This window comes from Phyllostomus hastatus, unplaced genomic scaffold, assembly GCF_019186645.2.
Source record: "Phyllostomus hastatus isolate PE091 unplaced genomic scaffold, TTU_PhHast_1.1 phas_scaffold_1066, whole genome shotgun sequence".
NCBI lineage: Eukaryota > Metazoa > Chordata > Mammalia > Chiroptera > Phyllostomidae > Phyllostomus > Phyllostomus hastatus.
In genome coordinates, this window is record NW_025334004.1 from 9,361,549 (window position 1) to 9,381,494 (window position 19,946).

The 19,946-nt window shown below is 37.4% G+C and overlaps 1 protein-coding gene across 1 annotated transcript in view; it reads left to right on the forward strand.

The window, feature by feature from the left end:
* The window catches only part of CC2D2B (coiled-coil and C2 domain containing 2B), a 96,793-nt gene that overhangs the window by 53,552 nt on the left and 23,295 nt on the right, over positions 1-19,946 (forward strand). Inside the window, exons 22-28 of the mRNA XM_045854389.1 lie at positions 599-695; positions 1,504-1,613; positions 9,926-10,022; positions 13,455-13,553; positions 16,559-16,741; positions 16,905-17,102; positions 19,053-19,142. Of these exons, the coding sequence (XP_045710345.1) occupies positions 599-695; positions 1,504-1,613; positions 9,926-10,022; positions 13,455-13,553; positions 16,559-16,741; positions 16,905-17,102; positions 19,053-19,142 (874 nt within the window). The remainder of the gene's footprint in view (positions 1-598; positions 696-1,503; positions 1,614-9,925; positions 10,023-13,454; positions 13,554-16,558; positions 16,742-16,904; positions 17,103-19,052; positions 19,143-19,946) is intronic.

Genomic DNA, 19,946 nt, shown 5'->3' on the forward strand with positions numbered 1-19,946 from the left:
GTACCTCAGTAATGTTAAGTATATACCTCTCTACGTTTAACACCTATGTGCTCTACTTGATCTTATGTCTACCACACCCTATGAACTCTGCATGTGAAAAACAAGTATATTACTTACTAACTAGTAATCTAGAGTTAAAACCTTTTAAATGTTTTGCTTATGTTTATGTCCAACCTTATTTATTTAACAGAATTTATATTCTCAAAACAAGTGCACATTTCAAAGGCTGCTTGTGAAATGACATCATAAAATCATCACCATTTTCTATAATCATCAATTTGTAAAAAAAAAAGAATGTTGTAAAATGGGGAGTATATCATCTCAAAGTATCATTTGCCTTAGTTTTCTTTTTTTACTCAGGAGAACTTTATCATAGACTGGATCTGCTCCATATTCCAGCAGTTGGAGCCACTCTTCCAGAGCAGTGATTTTCAGATGTTTAGGTCCAACAACCTGCAATATAAAAATCCAAAGCAAACTCTGTAAAATCCAGGGTAACTGGAATATATACATCCATTCGCAGAGGCAACAATCTTCCACTCCAAACAAAACTAATAAACTAATTAAAGTATACATCTCTCTATTGTTTTTCCTAAAGAGCCCTGGATGTGCCTACTTATCTGACATCATCCACATCTCGCCTGAGACGTAAAGAAACAATCAAGTCAGTAGCCTCAGATGAGATCTTAAATGAGGTAAGTATTGAGCACTTTTATAAAGTGCAGTTTTGATCATGTTTGCCCTGAGTTGCAGCTGGCTCCTAATTCGTCTCTCCCATCTCTAATCTGTTGGGCTTCCAGTTTACTTTTCATAGCACCATGAAGGTGCTTTTTGTAGAATGTAACCCTAACCATTCCATTCCCTGCTCCCCTGCTCTCATAGAATGAGGTACAAGCTCCTTAGAATGCCTACAAAAGTCTGTACCGATCTGGCCCTGATGAGCCAGTCAGCCACATCATATCTCTTTCCACCCAACAGCAATATTACCTAGGTACATTCTACTAATTGTTCTAGAAAGCCTATGCACATACCCCTTCCTTTGCCTGCAGTAGCCTCCACACAGCTCCATGTTATCAGCTACGTTATTGGTTAATGTTTCTAAGCTCAAGCTGGGGCAGTGTTTTCTCTGTGAAGCTCTTCTTGTGAACCTCACCCCCAGAAAATTAATCATTCCTTCTCCTGAGTAACTGTTTTATCTGGAACAGGTTTCTGTTTTATTTCTCACATTTCACTGCAGTTATTTGTTTACCTCTTTATTTTCCCTGAATAGACTGAAAGTCCATAAGGGAAAGTTTCATTTATCTTTAGATCTTAGAAAAATAATATTGAATAGGACCAGTAAATTGTTATTAAATGAATGAGTGAATAATGGTTGTTTGAAAAGCTAGAAAAAGTAAACTACCAAGTTGTCAACCAGTAACCAAATAATTTCCTAGCCTTCTGTCTTTTGTTGACTGTGTAAAATATTACAGAAATCTAGTCAGTGTTTGTTGTGTGTTCCAGGACACTGTCCACCCTTTTGTGGAAGTTTCCTTTCAGCACACTGCATACCAAACCAGTACTGCCAATGGATCTCATCCATGCTGGAATGAGGAAATTAAAGTGGATTTTATGTAAGTTGGAGTCCATTTTCCTCAGCTTCTTAAAAAGAACAAATAAAATTATTTGAGTCATTTATTAAAAATAATGGTTAAGATAAGCTTTGCTTTTAAGCTTTTAAATTATGAGATATTTCCTACATAGTTATTAATATATATATTAATGTGCATATAAATGCAAGTTTTAAGGAAAAATAATAAAATGAATACCCAGCTTCCAGTTTAAAAAGTAGATGGTACTGATACCCTTGAAGGCTCCCCCATGCCAATACAGAACAGTATCCCCTTTCTTTGACCCCCACAGGTAACAACCATAAATTTGTATTTACCACTGTCTCTCTTCCCTTATAATTTTATTTATTTTATGTTACTTTATTTAATTTTTTAATATATTTTATTGATTATGCTATTACAGTTGTACCATTTTCCCCTTCACTCCCCTCCACCCTCTATACCCTCTCCCACCCACATCCCCCCTTTAGTCATGTCCATGTGTCATACTTATAAGTTCTTTAGCTTCTACATTTTCCATACTATTCTTACCCTCCCCCTATCTATTTTCAACCTACAATCTATGCTACTTATTCTCTGTACCTTTTCCCCCTTTCTCCTCCTCCCACTCCCCTGTTGCTAACCCTCCATGTGATCTCCATTTCTGTGGTTCTGTTCCTGTTCTAGTTGTTTGCTTAGTTTCTTTTGGTTTTGCTTTAGGTGTGGTTGTTAATAATTGTGAGTTTGCTGTTATTTCACTATTCATGTTTTTTCTTTATCTTCTTTTCTTAGATAAGTCCCTTTAACATTTCATAAAATAAGGACTTGGTGATGATGAACTCTTTTAACTTGACCTTATCTGAGAAGCACTTTATCTGCCCTTCCATTCTAAATGAAAGCTTTGCTGGATAGAGTAATCTGAGATGTAGGTCCTTGCCTTTCATGACTTGGAATATTTCTTTCCAGCTCCTTCTTACCTGCAAGGTCTCTTTTGAGAAATCAGCTGACAGTCTGATGGGAACTCCTTTGTAGGTGACTGACCCCTTATCTCTTGCTGCTTCTAGGATTCTCTCCTTCATTTTTACCTTGGCTAATGTAATTATGTGCCTTGGTGTGTTCCTTCTTGGGTCCAACTTCTTTGGGGCTCTCTGAGCTTCCTGGATTTCCTGGAATTCTATTTCCTTTGCCAGAATGGGGAAGTTCTCCTTTATTATTTGTTCAAATACGTGCTCAATCTGTTGCTTTTCCTCTTCCCCTTCTGGTACCCCTGTAATTTGGATATTGGAACATTTAAAGATGTCCTGGAGGTTCCTAAGCTTCTCCTCATTTTTTTGAATTCTTATTTCTCCATTCTTTCCTGTTTGGTTGTTTCTTTCTTCCTTCTGGTCTACTCTATTGTTTTGAGTCCCAGTTTCCTTCCCATCACTATTGGTTCTCCGTGCATCTTCCTTCATCTCTTTTATGGTAACCTGCATTTTTTTCATGTAATTTGCGCCCAAAATCAACCAATTCTGTGAGCTTCCTGATCACCAGTGTTTTGAACTGTGCATCTGATAGATTGGCTATCTTTTGGTTGCTCAAAAGGATGAGTCCTGGGGCATTGATTTGTTCTTCTGTTTGAGACATGTCTCTCTCTCTCTCTCTTTTTTTTTGGTCTGGTCACTCCTGTTATGGTGAGGGGCAGAGCCTTAGGTGTTCACTGGGGCTGGGCACCCCAGTTGCTAGATTGTGATGTTGTATGTGGGGGCGGGGCAGGAGGGAACAATAGCAGTAGCTCCACTCTCCTGGGACCTTGGTCCCTTCTCTGAGATCCTGGGTTGCACGTTCTGCCCTGGTCCACAATCGCCGCCTCACTGGGTCTGCCAGCTGCCGCTTGCATACTCAGGGTCCACCTGCTGCAATCTTGTGTGCCCCAGATGCCTTATGTGTTCCCTCCTGGTTGCCTCATGCACCCAGTTCACCCTGTTCTCAATGCGCCTCGACCCGCGCCCGGCTGCTCCTCTCCACCCCTCCTACTGGTCTGGATGAATGGGTCTACTTCAACTTCTTCACTGTCCGACTTCCATTCAGATAAATTCTCTATCAGTTCTGGGTGTTATTCTACCTCTAATTTGTTGTTGTTCTAATCTTGGTTGTGCGTGGAGGTACGGTGCATCCACCTATGCCTCCATCTTGTCGGAAGTCTCTCCCTTATGATTTTAGATCATAGGTATTTATCCCTAACTATGTATTATTTACTTTTGCATGTTTTTCAACTTTATATGAAGTGACTCATCTTCTGCAACCTTGTTTCTTTAGTCTTAATTGAGAGATTCATCCATGTTTATACTTATATTCTTTGTTCCCTCCCCACTCCCTCTCTTCCTGCCTCCCTCCCTCAGTCCCTCCCTCCCTCCTGTCCTTCATTTTCACATCTATATAGTATTCTACTATATTTAAATGACATAGTTTAACCCTGGTTGGGGTGGCTCAGTGAATTGAGTGCTGGTCTGCATACTGAGAGATTGTTGATTTGATTTCCAGTCAGGGCACATGCCTGGGTTGTGGACCAGGTCCCCAGTTGGGGGTGTGTGCGAGGCACCCAATCAATGTTTCTTTCCTTCTCTTTCTCCACCTCTTCCCCTCTCTCTAAAAATAAATAACATCTTAATGTAAAAAAGACATAATTTATACTTTCTCCTGTTGATGCACATTTGGGTTGTTTTAATGTTTTGCTACTGAAATAGTGTTGCTCTGAACATTCTCGTACTGTCTTCTGGCACACACATGCAAGAGTTTCTTTATAAGACAGTAGCTCTTAAACTTTTCTGTGATTTAGAAATCACCTGTGGTGGTGGTTGTTCTCCTCCTGCCCCTCCTCCTCCTCCTCTATCCTCCACCCCAGGTGGGGCTGCTTTGGCTCACTGGGAAGTTAGAGAAAAGGGGCCCTTAGAGGCAGGTTCAGGGGGTTATCCTGGGATGAGCTGTCACTGTCCATTGCTCCCCTGGTTGCAAGCCTCCTGGGGACCCTTAGAATTTAGGAGATGCACACCTCAAAGGGAAAAAAGGTGTGGACATGCTCCTGGGAAGGAGAATACCTATACAACTTCTTAAAACATTTCTGGGCCCACCTCCATAGTTTCAAATTCAGTAGATCAAGGGTAGGACCTGATAATTCCATTTCTAACAAGTTCCTAGGTGTTACTGATGCTACTAGTTAAGGAACATTTTTAAAACCTTTGCTCTAAGACATATGTTTAGGAGTGAAATTGCTAGGTAGTAGTTGAATTCAACTGCACCTTTACCAGATAATACCAAACTGTTTTCCTAAAGTGATCATCCTAATATATGCTCCCAACAGTAATGTATGAAAGTTCTTACTGTGCTACATCTTCAATAACATTTTGTATTTTTAAAATTATTTTGTACTTTTAAAATTATTTTTCTAATGTTGTGGATCTACAATGATATTTTCACTGTGGTTTAACTTACATTCCCTGATTTCTAATGAGATTGAGTTCCTTTCTTCCCCATAAAAAAAGCAATAGACTTTATTTTTTTAGAGCAGTTTTAGGCTTCCCATATAATTAAGGGGAAAGTACAGAGAGTTCTCACATATTCTTTCCCCACAACACACACACACACACACACACACAGCCTCCCTCAGCATCACTGTGGTGACTTGTTACAATTGATGGACCAATATTGGCACATCAGTATCAACCAAAGTCCACAATTTCCATTAGGGTTCACTCTTTGTGTTGTGCATTCTATTGGTCTTCACAAATGTGTAATGACATGTATCCACCACTATATCATACAGTGTAATTTTATTGACCTAAAAATGCCCTGTGCTTCATTTATTCATCCCTTTATCTTTCCCCTGGCACCTCTGGCAACCACTGATCTTTTTACTGCCTCCATAGTTTTGCCTTTTCCAGAATAACATTGCATTAGTCAGGTTCCCTGCAAAACAGAACCAATAGGGTATATGTGTCCCTTTTTAACATGGGTGAGGCTCATCCAATCAGCTGAAGGCTTAATAGAAAAAAAGACTTACCTCCCCTAGGAAGAGGGAGTTCTACCAGCACACTGCCTTCACACTTGAATTGCAACTCTTCTCTGGGCCTCCAGTCTACTGGCCTACCCTAAAGGTTTTCAACTTGCCTGTCCCACAACCATGTAAGCCAGAATTACAGAGGGTAATTCACTGTATTCAGAATTTATTGACTTATTGTTCATTGTGGAAAGAACACTTAACATGAAGGAGAATCTGCCCTCTTATTATATTTTAAGTGTATGATATATTATTGACAGTAAGTACGATGTTGTATAGCAGACCTCTAGAGCTCACTCATCTTGCTTGCTTGAAACTTTATGCCTCTTAATTAGTAACTTCCTGTTCCCCACCCCATCCTGCCCTCAGCCACTCATTGATTCTATTATTTAATTTAATTATTTTAGATGCCTCATATAAGTGGAATCATGAAGTATTGGTCTTTCTGTGGCTAGTTCATTTCACTTAGCATGAATGTCCTCAAGATTCATCAGTGTCCCATACTGCAGAATTTCCTTCTTTTTTATGATGAATTATATTCCATTGTGTGTGTATACCTCATTTTCCTTATTCATTCATCTGTCAACAGACACTAGGATGTTTCCATATCTTGGCTATTGTGAATAGTGCTACAGTGAACATAGGATTGCTAACATGTTTAGAGATCCTGGTTCAATTCTTTTGGATACTCAGATGTGGGATTACTGAATCATATGGTAGTTTTACTTTTAATTTCTTGAGAAACTTCCATATTGTTTCCATATCAGCTGCACTATTTTTGCACTTCCACCAAGAGTGTGCAAAAGTTTCAATTTTCCACATCTTTACCACATTTATCTTTTGTTTTTTGGATAATAGTCATCCTAAAAGGTGTGATGTGATATCTCATTATAGTTTTTATTTTCATTTCCCTGATGATTAATGAATATTTTATTTTAGTTAGCAATTATCGAGTGTTTTTTCCTATACCTGTTGTCTATTTGTATGTCTTCTCTAGAAAATAGCTGTTCAAATTTTGGCACATTTTAAAATCAGATTATTTGCTTTTTTACTATTGGGTTGTATGAGTTCTTTATATATTCTAGAAATTAACCCCTTATAATACATATGGTTTACAAACATTTTCTTCCATCCTACAGGTTGCCCTTCCACTCTGTTGATCATTTTCTTTTCTGTGCAGAAGGTTTAATGTAGCTTCACTTGTTTACTTCTGCTTTTGTTACTCATGCTTTGGTGTTTGGTTGTGGCATGATATCATTGCCACAACCAATCTCATGAAGCTTTTCCATCCTGTTTTCTTCTAGGGTCACAATGTTAGGTCTTACATTTTAAGTCTTTAATCCATTTTGAGTTGATTTTTGTCAATGGTGTGAGACAAGGATCCAGTTTGATTCTTTTGCATGTAGGTAGTTTTATGGACACCATTTGTTGAATAGAGTAGCTTTTCCACATCATGTATTTCTGGCAACCTTGTCAAAGATAAATTGACCTGATGTAGATGCAAGGATTTATCTCTGGGCTGTCTATTCTATACCATTGGTCTTTATGTCTGGCTTGATGCCAATACCATACTGTTTTGATTACTATAGCTTTGTAATATAGTTTGAAATCAGAAACTGATGTCTCCAGCTTTGATCTTCTTTCTTAAGATTTATATTTGATGCTATGGCTATATAAACAGGCTTTGTTATTGCAACTAAAGTACACTGATAAAGACAAATTTGAGATATAGAGCTTAAAATTGTTCTCTAAACTTGATTAGCAATTTTCAGTTATCATTCCTTATGTATTTTTAGCTCTCCCTGGGACAAAGGCTATATAAGGGACTATCAACTGTATCTATTATCAAAGTTCTCTCTCTTTTCCTGATGCCCTTTCCTCCTTCTCCTCCAAATATTTTCTGTAGATTATGTGGTTCCTGACTATTTGCATGGACCTATGACAGTATCACTCTGACTTTAACTCCTGAATTTCTCCTGGTTCTTTTGAATGCCAACCTAATGGTCTCTTGGAACTTGGGCTTCAAGTGCTGCTTTTCCCTCCAGCATCTGTGTTCTTGACCTTGGCTCTTTGTGAGTGGGTCCTGATTCTCAGAATGAAACAATCTGTCTATTCCTTTCAATTTCCAGCTACTCTCTTTCCTAGAAGATTATATAAATGAGGTCCTGGGGCTATAGATTCTAACCAGAAAACTCTACAGTCATTCAGCCACTTTCCACATAAACTAACAGCTTTGAGGATTCATATGGAAGGTGTAGGAACACAGAATCACCAACCACCAGTATTTTCCCCGGGCCTGCCTTGCCAAAGAGCTTTGACAGAATTCCCCTACCTATCCCCCTGAAGGAAATTGTCTGTACTACTTGAAAATTCACATCCCAGCCACCACTCCTTAGAGTGAAAACCTGTGGACCCTAACCAAGATTTGCAAGAAGAGAAGGACCCCATTGATACCATTATTTCAGCTTGAGGGGAAAAAAGTAGACTGGTATATCTTGGAATTTTACCAGCTTTTGACACTTCCGCTGTTAGCAGAAATCAAACCTATTCTTCCAGATTCAACAAGCTCATGGTATTTTTTGAGCCTTTGGCCACAGTTCTTAAACAGATAGCCTTGTTATTTGGCTGCCTGTCTGGACCTTGTACTTCTTGTTTTGCCTTGATCTCTGATATCTGCTTACCTGACCATTTTGTTTTTTACTCTTTGTATGTGAAGGGGAATGTTGATTGAAAGGGAAATCAATTATATTGTATAACATTAAGTTGAGTAATTAGTATATAAAAGTGTATGTGGTTAAAAAGTTTGCAAAGGTGTAAAATGTGGTTGTATGTGTGGGAATACTTGGTATTTTATTTTAGACATTAGAGTTGGAAGAAATATACTGTATTAAATTAATGAACTTAGGATAACACAAATTAGTAAGATAAATAAATTTATAAGTGACCTAAAGAGAAAGTGGCTATAGAGTATTTGCATTCTTGAAATTATGGCAGTGAAATAGGTGAAGAACATGTTCAGACTATAACCAGGTAGATTCGAGGGTTCAGCTGATGCAAATAGCTGCCACTTTTCATTGCCTCAGATACAAGAGCTCTATTCCCTTCTCCACATGACATTTTAATGACTAAAAACCATGTAGAAATGGGGTAGATAAAATAATAAATAAATAGTAAATAGTTATTAGCCTTGTGAGCTTTACTTTGGAAAAGAAATTGTGAAATTTGAGCAAAATGTGAGTACAATGCAAGATAATGTAGGACTTGAGTGATTTGAAGGATATGCTAGGTTGACATACTAAAAAATGTCTTGGAGATGACAGTTATCATCTCTCCTGCTAGCATAAGGTAGCAAATACACATGGCCTCCCTGTCCTACCTTAGTTAGACATTGCAGCATGAAGGGGAACTCTCGACGGAGCAGGGTAGGGAAGTTGGCTTATCACTTAGAAGAATAAGGAATCTTCCACTTTAAAATTATTCTCTAAACTCAACCTTTTTTTCAGTTGTCACTGTGTCTGCAGGCCTCAGAAAGTTGTATGAGCTATTGTAAATTCTTTGTAATAATAGCTGTTTTCTTAAGCAACAAGTTTCAACAAATAATGTCAGTGGCAGATGGTATAGTGAAAAGAGCCCAACCTTTAGAGGAACCCAAAATTGGGTTCAGATTAGGGCTCTGTCACTTGCTGGTGACATTAGCTTGAGCAAGTTATTTAACTTCTCTGAGCTGTTAGAAGTTACATTGAGATTCGATACAGGAGCTGGAGCTGAGAGTGAAAGTTCTCTGCCTGTGATATACTATCCTATTCTTTTAACTACCTCCAAAAATGTATTTAATCAAGTAAGCCATCAGCAGACAGCTTGCAAAATTAAAGGAACTACACTTTTCAGTTTCTGGTTGGAGAATATAAATATGGGGAAGAGAACAAGCTCTTAGCTGAGAGCAAAAGAGCAGTTCAACCATATGTGTGTGAACTAGCATAAACTAGCAGAATTTAAGATAGTTGGAACATCGTAATGCACTATACTCCAGATAATTTGTTTGCATTGGATGCCTATAGTAGAAGTCTTTCTGCTTGATGCTTAAACATTTTTATTCTTCATGCAAGTTATCTTAAGAGATAAATAAGATAAATTACAAAGCACATACTGGCTTTAATAAAAGATAGCAGTTGTCTTCAAAGAACATAGTTTTTTCTTAGCTTACACATTATAACTGAAAAAACACAGACAATTTTATAGTCTTTTATAAATAATGCTGTTATAAAATAATTTAAGCATTTATTATGTTTCTTATTTACAGTTCACCAGGACATGATTATAGCTTCTCAAGTTTATCTAAAATAAGAGATAATATATATATCAACATTTTTGATGAAATGATTATTGAAAAACATGAGGTAAAGTCATTATAATGTTGAAATAATTCTAAGGTCAGATTGAATGAGGTCTAGTAACATTGATGCATTATCTGTTTCTAACATTTTCTAAGAAGGATTTGGGGCAGCTTAAAATAAAACCAGACATGTAACAAGTCAGTTCAAAAATAGCAGAGATCATAAACCATATATAGTAGGAAGAGGGGTAAATATACCAAGAATTTAGAGAAGTAGTTTTCTGCAATTGAACATTACAATAAAATGTGAGCTTCTTGGTAGCCAAGAAAAAAAGATAAGCAAAAATGGATTATATATTTCTCACAGTCTGATCAAAGAAAATATACTGCTTCTACACAAAAGACCAAATGATTCCTAAAAGGCAGTGTTATTCAATCAATTTTTCAAAATTATTTAATGTCTTTCTTATACATACATAAAAGTTCCCAACACAGTGCCTAGTGCCATAGCAAGCTGTATAACAAATGTTAGTTTCCTTTCTACTGAAGTTGGCACTAAAATTGTAAGGATGCATATCGATTACCATCTCTCTTGGGACTCTGATTAAGCTTTAATATGAATGTCTAACAAATTCTATGGCAACACTATTGAAGGTGCAATTAATTCTACATGGAGGGATTGGGGATCAGCCTCCAAGAACTTGAACTAGACCTTGAATTATGGTTCAGGAATGAGCATTCTGTAAGAACTACTGAGAAACATAAAGGCAATATTTTCCAATCCAGGAGCTACAGACATAGTCTTGTGAAAACATTTTTATCAACTCTCAGTAAAGTCTGAGGGTAAAATATTAAACAGTAATTTGGTAATGGCTGTTCTTCAAAAAGTTAAACTGAAAATAGTTTTCTGATTATCTAAACTGACAAAAAATAGAGCTTAGAAACCCCAAAAGAATGCCTTACAAACTTTTTCTGTCATAAGTGAATTATCTCAATGATTGGTTTGACCAGACAAGAAAAAACTAAAGGAGTCCATTGTAAGTATTACAAGAAATGTTAAAAAAAAAACTCTTTTTGAAGAAAAAGAAGAGGGGTGGTGAGGAGGAGGGGAAGAAGAAAGGAAGAGAGTTAAAAGAATAAAATGGCAATAAATATGTAGCTATCAATAGTCACTTTAAATGTAAGTGACTTAAATGCTGCAATCAAAATACATAGGGTAGCGGAATGGGTAAGAGAAAAAGACCCAGATATATGCTGCTCATGACAGACCCACATCAGAATAAAAGATGTACACAAACTAAAAGTAAAGGGATGGAAAAAGGTATTTTGTACAAGTGGAAATTTTTGAAAATCTGGGATAGTAATATTTATCTAAGACAAAATGGACTTTAAAACAAAGGCTATCATAAAGCACAAAGAAGGACACTACATAATGACAAAGGGAGCAATCCAACAAAAGGATAGAACCCTTGTAAACATTTCTGTGCCCAACATAGGAGCACCTAAATATATAAAGCCAATCTTGATGGATATAAAAAGAGAGGTAGACAGCAATAGAGTCTTAATAGGGGATTTTAACACCCCATTGACATCAATGGATAGATCTTCCAGACAAAATCAACAAGGAAACAGCGGCTTTAAATGACATACTAGAAGAGATGGATTTAATTGATATCTTCATAGCATTTTATCCTAAAGCTGCAGAATATACTTTCTTTTCAAGTGCACAAGGAACATTTTCTAGCATAGACTACATGTTAGGACACAAAACAAGTTTCAGTAAATTTAAGAAGATTGAAATCCTCTCAAGCATCTTTTCTGACCACAGTGGTATGAAACTAGAAATAAATCACATACACACAAAAAAACCTGTAAAACGCACAAAGACATGGAGGCTAAATGACATGTACTAGACAATGAATGGGTTAACACCAAAATCTAGGAAGAAATCAAAAGATACCTTGAAACAAATAAAAATGAAAACACAACCCAAAATCTGTGGGACACAGTGAAAGAAGTCCTAGGAGGGAAATTCATAGCATTAAGGTCTTATCTCAAGAAACAAGAAAAATCTAAAATAAATAATCTAACTTTACAATTAAAGAAACTAGAAAAAGAACAGCAAAGCCCAAAGTGAGTAGAAGAAAGGAAATAGTAAAGATTAGAGCAGAAAATGAAAATGCCAACATTGTAACACATAAGTCTGATACCTAATGCATATGGCTTTTGTTCAATAACAACAGAAAGCTGATGCTCAAGAGAAAAGTGCTGATGTAAAGTGGTTTATTCAGACACCAGCCATCTGGAAAATGGGGGACTCATGTCTCAAAGCCCATCTCAACATCTCAGTACACGCAGAGGTTTTTATAAAGAGGGAACTAGAAAGCAGGCAAGGAGATCACGAGAGGGGGTTGAAAAGTTCTCTACATGAAGGCAAGCACAGCCCATTCTGATAAAGCAGGCGATGGTCTGGTATGTGTCATCCATTTCATTTTTTCCATAAAATAAAGGACACATTTTTCATTTTTACCAATAACTTTATTGATTTGGATATTTTGAGTATGTTGGCTATCTCTGGAGTGGTATAAAATTGATTGTTCTCAATTAGTTTCTCGATTTGATCGCTATCAACTTCAACTGGTCTGCCCAACCACGGAGCATTGTCCAGCAAGAAATCCCCAGTACAAAACTTTGCAAGTGACATTTGACACGTTCAATCAGTTATCGCAACTTCTCCATACACTGTCCACAAATCTTTTTTTGTGTTTCAGTTGTGTTTCTACCTTTCTTGAAATAAGAAAGCATAGTATATAAAAATGTTGCTTTTTTTCTTCCACGTTCATTATTAAAATGACTACACAAGAATTCACAAATTTTGAAAAGTTTTTTTAAATGCACACTGATATGAAAGCTGCATATACACAATACAATCTAACAAAGTTGTTTCGAATGAAATTAAAGACAACTACGCACTACTAGAGCCATCTTATGGGGAAAAAAAAAAACAATTGTTTTGGTCAGCCCATTGTGTCCAAGGGTCCAGCCCTGAAAGTTATGGCCTCTGCATAAAGGTGTTCACGAGAATCTGCATCATGAGGGTAGCTCCACCACAGATGGTGGGTGGGAGAGCAAGAGCACCACACTGGCCAACAGGGCTCCCCAGCACCCCGGCTAGAGCCCTTTCCTACATTCTTTAGTGTGTTCTTTAGTATATTTTTAAAGTTTGCTGCACTGAACATATCTACCATAGGAAAAGTATTACATTAAAAGTGTAAATAGCCATTCATATGTCATAAACTCCACAACTGGTCATTATTTTGCTTTAAATACTCAATTATGTTTTAAAGAAATTAAAAAGTGAGAAAAATCTTTTCTATTTACCCTTTTGTTTCTTTTTAAAAGAAAGAGAATGATTTTTTATACTTACCTATAAGTTTGTGAAATTATTCATTATGTGATATAAAGTAAATAATAGAAAAATTATTTATTTTAACAGGATCACTGTTTCAGGAACTACAGTGGTCATTCATATATAAGAAATAATTGGCTTGGATCTATTGTATTCCCTTTCTCTGCTCTTCTGCAACAATCTGAGGTAATAGAAAATTATTCTTTGATGATTATTCTAAGTTTTTACCTCTGGCCAATAGAAACATTGTCTCATGTCTCTGAATTAGATTCTGTGGTTGGCAGGTTGTTATGTCTGTTAAAGTGATCTTTTATTTGAGAGCCATTGGGTTGTTGAAGTGTTTGAAGGTTTTAGCTGTCTCTAGAACAGAAGATACCCACAAATCTATTTCTTAAAACTTTAAAGTGTATATTGGTACAGATGGCACAGCTAGCCTTGGGTCTTTAAGCAACATTTATATTTGGATATAACTTTTTATAGGACCATAGGACCAGATTCACAAATGTTCCGGTTAAGGATGTTGCTTTGTAAGCATAAGTTTCAGGAGCTTCAGCTCCTCAACATTGTTTATCATTAACGATGAGAGTCAGAATTAGTACTTGTCTCTGTTACACTCCCAGAGGGCTCTGCCATTGGATTATGTGGCAAGAATATGCCTGCGTGACCAGCAAAATATAAAAACTCCAGCCTAGGTTCCATTATAAACTCTGCTACTTACTTACAGAATTATGCCAGATATAGAATATTCAGAAACGGATTTTCTACCTTAGTGGACTTCACTGTCTGTAGAAGAAATCTCACATTACAGTACAACCTCATAATGCTGTGGTGCTTTAAGAGGGGTATGAGTTAGGTACAATGATACAGTAGGGAGTACCTTACTCTTCCTGGTTTGGAGGGGTCGAAGAAGGGGGTTGTTCAGAGGGGTTAGGTGGGTAAGAGGAGAATGGGGAGGAGAATGAAAGATTAAGGGAATATTTACAGAGGCAATAACTTTTGAATCAAGTTCTAGAGATGAGTTTGTCAAGCAAACAAGAGCATTTGACTCAGAAGGATTTACGAGTGTGTGTGTTAGTTAACAATGCATTTGGCTGTATGCCACAGAAAACCTAACAGTGGCTGAGGTAAGTGATCTGTTTATTTCACTTAAAAAGAAGTCTAGATGCCAGTGCAGAAGCTCAAGAATATCTTTAAGAATCCAAGCTACTTTTGTGTTTCTGTTCCACTGACCTTACCACGTGGCTTTCATCTTCATAATTGCAAATTGTTCACTGCACTTCCAGCCTCATACTCATGTTGCAGACAGGAGTCAGGGTGAAGCACGACTTGGCAGGGCCTGTATCAGAAAAACAGATACTTGAGCAGAAAATTCCAGCGGACTTCTTATATTTTGTGAATGTGACTTACCCACTACATGGCTGTCACGTTGCCACCTAAAACTGTTGGTGAGAAAGGAGAAGAGAATGGGTATTAGGGGGGAGAGTAGAAATGCCTGTATAACATGCGATCACAGGATAAATATAAAGTGCTGCAAGTAAAGAGCAATAGAGATTTAAGTTGTTGGAAGGAACAGGGCTTCCTAGGTTTGTAAATCCCTGGAGATATTTCTCAGTCTCAGCAAGACTCTAGTATAGAGAGGAAGTTGAGAATGTGAGCTTCAAAGGTAGACAAACCTGGGTTGTAATCCTGGCTCCACTACTTGTCAATTATGCTGTGACCTTGCCCAAGTGACTTAAATTCTCTGAGCCTGTTTCCTTATCTACAAAATGGAGAGAAGAGCAGTATCTACCTCACTGAAGGATGTGATCTATATCAACCACTTGGCACAGTGCCCTGCACATACGTAGCGCTCTGTAACTATTAGCTATGATCATTAGTTGTTATGATTATAACATAGCTCCTCCCTGTACACACATACACATAGTATCCTTCCCCCTGTGGCCCTGTGGGCTGTCCTTCCTACTATGGCAGTTCTTTCTCTTTCTAGACCCAATAAAAAACTGTGACATTGTCTTTTAGCATTTTCTCCGAGCCTGAATTAGACTTTTTCTGAGTTTTTATTGTCTCAGCCACCGACTGGCAGTGACCTCGGAACGCTGCGAATGGCTTGTCAAAACACGAGAAAAACATACACAGAGACAACCAGGTCCTGTGGGAAAATAGGGACCGAATGGCCACTCTCTCTAGTGGGGAGTGACTCAGCCACCCTCCCTAGGGGAGAGCGCCCCGTTCTCCCACTTGAGCCGGCTTTTTATTGGGTTTGTTTGCTTAAGAATTCAGGTGAAGCTCATTAATCATTGCCAGGAAGTAAGGATCAAACAATAGATAACAAGGAAGTCTGACGGCCTATTTTGAGTCAGGGTCAGATAGCTGTAAAAAACTTTAAGGAACAAACTTACTTCTTGCTTGGACCCTTATCATTTCATTGAGAGCATTCTAAACAAAGCAGGTTTCACAGGATTTTACATATTCTTTCTTAGGCCTGATCACCTGGGGAACTCGCCCTTTCCGGCACAGGGCTGTTCCATCCTCTGTCATTGTTTCAGCTTAGGTGGAGCAAGGGAAGTAAGGCAGCCAAGAGATTAGGAGATTCTCTCACAGACAAAGAGGACTCAGGCTTTGTCCAACCCGAGGGGTGACAGTCCATCACCCCCTTTTGCTGTAGCCCCCAAAGTTCTTCCTTGGGGGCCTACCATGTGTTCGTGCCTGTCTTAGGTAATTCCCCTCTTGGGGAATCTTACCCGTCATTGGCTAACCGACCAAGCATTGGGGCCAGGCAGGGTGAAGTAAAAGGAACAGAAGCGGCACTCCTGCCAGGGAGATAAGCTTTTGTCTCCTTGCTGGCTTATGGTCCAAGGTTGTTCCCTCAGCCTTAGCCTTGGTGGAGGTTACAGCTTCTGATACCAGGCAGGGCAGTTCCCAACATTTTCTCACTCTAGTACAGTAACTTCCTCATTTTATCCCTTTCTTACTCCTGCTCTCTTTGCACATTACATATTAGACAGGGACCCAGGGTGTCAAGGGCGCCAGTGAACAGATCACCATGGAGAACCTGATCATCCTTGTACTTGTACATAGCAGCAGAACCAGCATGTACCCATGCAGGCCTGCTTCCTCTGGTGGGGAAGATGGAGCTCTGTTGGCTGATGTTTTCATTGTGTAGAACTGATTGTGTTAATACATTCTTTCAGATTAATGGAACATTCCAAGTAAATATCCCACCCATTTTGCTTGGGTATACTTGGAGTAAGACTTACATGTCTCCTAAAGAAGATTATAATGGGCAGAATTTAAAAGAATGCACCTTTTTAAATATTTTTGCTACCATTGAACCTCAGATATCATATGTCACCTGTAATCCAGAACTAGACAAGGTATGTTTTACACTGAATTATTTTTATTCACACTATCAAAGAAGCATAAAGTATTTTAAAAAACAATAATAATTTCAGACCTGGCAAGAAAAACATTAGTTTTTGATATTTTCCTGTGGGAACAATGTGGATGAGTATTGAAATATTTTAAACTTGATTTTAGTTTTCAGATCAAATAGATGTTTTGTACAGAGCACAGATTTTTAAAAAAAGTTGTAAAGCAATATTTCCCAACCGAAGAATCATAACTACTGTATTTAATGATGATGGGAAACAAATCTTAGTAACAAGATATATCAAGGCATTAAACCCACCTCAACAGCTCCTGGACATATTTCTTCATGATTCCAATGCAACTCTTGTAAGTTATATTTATTTAATAGTTTTACTGAGATAAAATCCACATACCATATAGTTAACCCATCTAAAGATTACAATTCAGTGATTTTTAGTATCTTCACAAAATTGTACACCGTCTCCATTTTCATCACTCTAAATTTACATATTTTAACTTTTTTAATATTAATTTTGACTATAAGTATCTTACTAAAATTGTTTTGCCTTCAAAGACAATTTCCTGAGAGAAAAACCACCTATGTTGCAATGTGCCCTCCTGAGCCCCAGATGGAAGATCTTTTTGATCCCCTTTATTTCTGCCCCCTGTGGACTAGAGGTCACTGTTGCCACACCAGTTCACATGAGCATCCTGGCTTCACAGCTTTTCTATCAATCTTTGAAAAATGATGCAAAGATTTCTTTGACTTTCAGGCAAAATAAAAAGTTATGTACCCAAACAAGGAAAATATAACCAAAGATACTGAAATAGAGAACAGGCTGACAGTGACCAGAGGGGAGAAGAGAGGGAATTTCAGGGGAAAAGGGGAAGGGCTTGAAGGAACAAGTATAAAGGACACATGGACAAAAACTAGGGCAGAGTGGAAAGAGGAGGGAGGTCAGGAGGGGGTGTGGGCTGGGTTGGGAGTAAAAGGCAGAAAACTGTACTTGAACAACAATTAAAATAATAAACAAACAAATGAAATACATTAAAAAAAAAGTTATACACCTAAAGGGGTTGTGTCCCTCTAAGGGTTGCTTCTCACAGGAATGCTACTCATTGTATGTGGGAATGCAGAAAAATGTTATATTTTTCTGCATAAACTGCCAGCATAACACTTTCCACCCCATCCTTATGTGACTGTATGCCTATCTATTTGCAAGCTGACAAAAGAGACATACTCAAATTTTAATTTCATATAAAATGAAGATTTATTCATTATAGACTCAAGAGGACATAGCTTCTTCCACTTTGAGAAAGCAAAATGTGAAGTTAGAAGTACATATGACTCCCTTTTAAGAAAAAAGTAAGCTTTGATTAAAGAACATCTATGAAAAATCACTCATACCTTTTGTTTGTTCAGTTTTTATTTGTTTCAGTTGATTGGATCTCCTCAGAATATTGGAGCTTAATGTCTATTATTAAGCTCCCTTAGCTGCACTCTTTAAGCTAAAATCAAAATTCCTCATTTAGGTTGTCTTTTGCTACATTCTTCTTTTCCATCCTGAGTTTCTTCCTGCCTATGTCCTGACACCCCAAGTCCAAGGATATAATAGTGCTCTTAGATTTATTTCAAAGACAATATTTGTGTTTTTTAAAAACATAAATCCTAGCTCCTTTGCTTGTCAAGGACTGAACCATGACAGTGTTGGAGGTCATAATAGCTCATAAATTGCGGCTATTGTAAATTAATGAAAATATTGGTGAACTTTCTATGTTAACTTATTATTTGTTTGTATCTGTTTCTTCTTTCCTACTTTAGCCTGAGCCCTTGTCTCCAGTCCTAGAATGGGAACAATTAACAATATAATTTCTGTTGTTTGAGAAAGTAGGTTATACCACTATCTTCCTGTTGCAGCAGCTCATAACAGCTTATATTAATAAAAATAATTCCAATTTTGAACTTAAAAGCAAATCAAACTTATGCTATTCTTCAACATCTCTTTTCAGTTTTAACGGTTATATTTTAAATATATGTGATATATTATGTTTAAATTTTTATAATTTATTACAGTGAAATGTAATGGTTAACAGGCACACTCTGGAATCAGGCTGACTTGGGCTAATTCCTAGAGACCCCATATATTTTGTTAGCTCTGTGATGCTGGGCAAAGTAAGCGTGTTGCCTCTTTTCTGAAACAAAAATAATAATAGTATGTACTTCACAGGATACACTAAATGTAATAATAAGGCATTTAAAACATTGTGATGAGCATATAGTATGCACTCAATAAATGTTGCTTAATATTATTCTAGGACCTCATTGCCCACTTTGTATCTTTGATTCCTGTTATGCCTGATACCCTGGATGAAAATGATGGCTTTGATATATGGATGACATCAGAGGTAACAAATTGCATTTTATAATAAACATTTATAATATTTCTTACTTGCTTTTCTTTTAAAGAAACCTGTTTTTTATTTATTGATTTGAGAGAGAGAGGAGCATCAATTTGTTGTTCCAGTTATTTGTGCATTCATTGGTTGCTTCTCGTCTGTGCCCTGACTGGGGAATAAACTCGCAACCTTAGTGTATCAGGACAATGCTCTAACCAACTGAGCTACCTGACCAGGGCCTCAAACAAACCTGTTTTTAAAATATGTAGTACTTTGCCTTGTGGAAATGAAAGCATTTGATAATTTAATAAATCATTTTCAGTTCTATTAACAGTCCATAGATACAATTTTGAAAGACCAAAAATCTTAACGTTGTAAGTGGTAGCTCATGTATATTTTCATTTAGTGGGAATTTCAGGAGTACAATATTATGACAGTCTCCAGAGAGAAATATGGCTGTCCCTATGGAGCTTGCCACACCCTGAAGTCTAGGGCAAATGCCACCACCTCCCAGGTTTCCCAGTCTCCCCACATTTGAATGAAGAGCTTGTATAGTACACAAATTGAAGTTCTCTTTAGGTTGGTTGCCAACTAAAATACAAGCACCATGCAATATTTGAGACATATTTACACTAAAATATTATTTGTTTATCTGCAATTCAAATTTAATGGGGCATTCTATTTTTGCCCCAAATCTGGCAACCCAATTTAGAGCACTTCTTCCATTCCACCTTACACAATACTTAGTTGCTTATGTACTGACCCAACCCATACTCTACATATACATACCAAGATTTATCTTCTTTTGTTAAG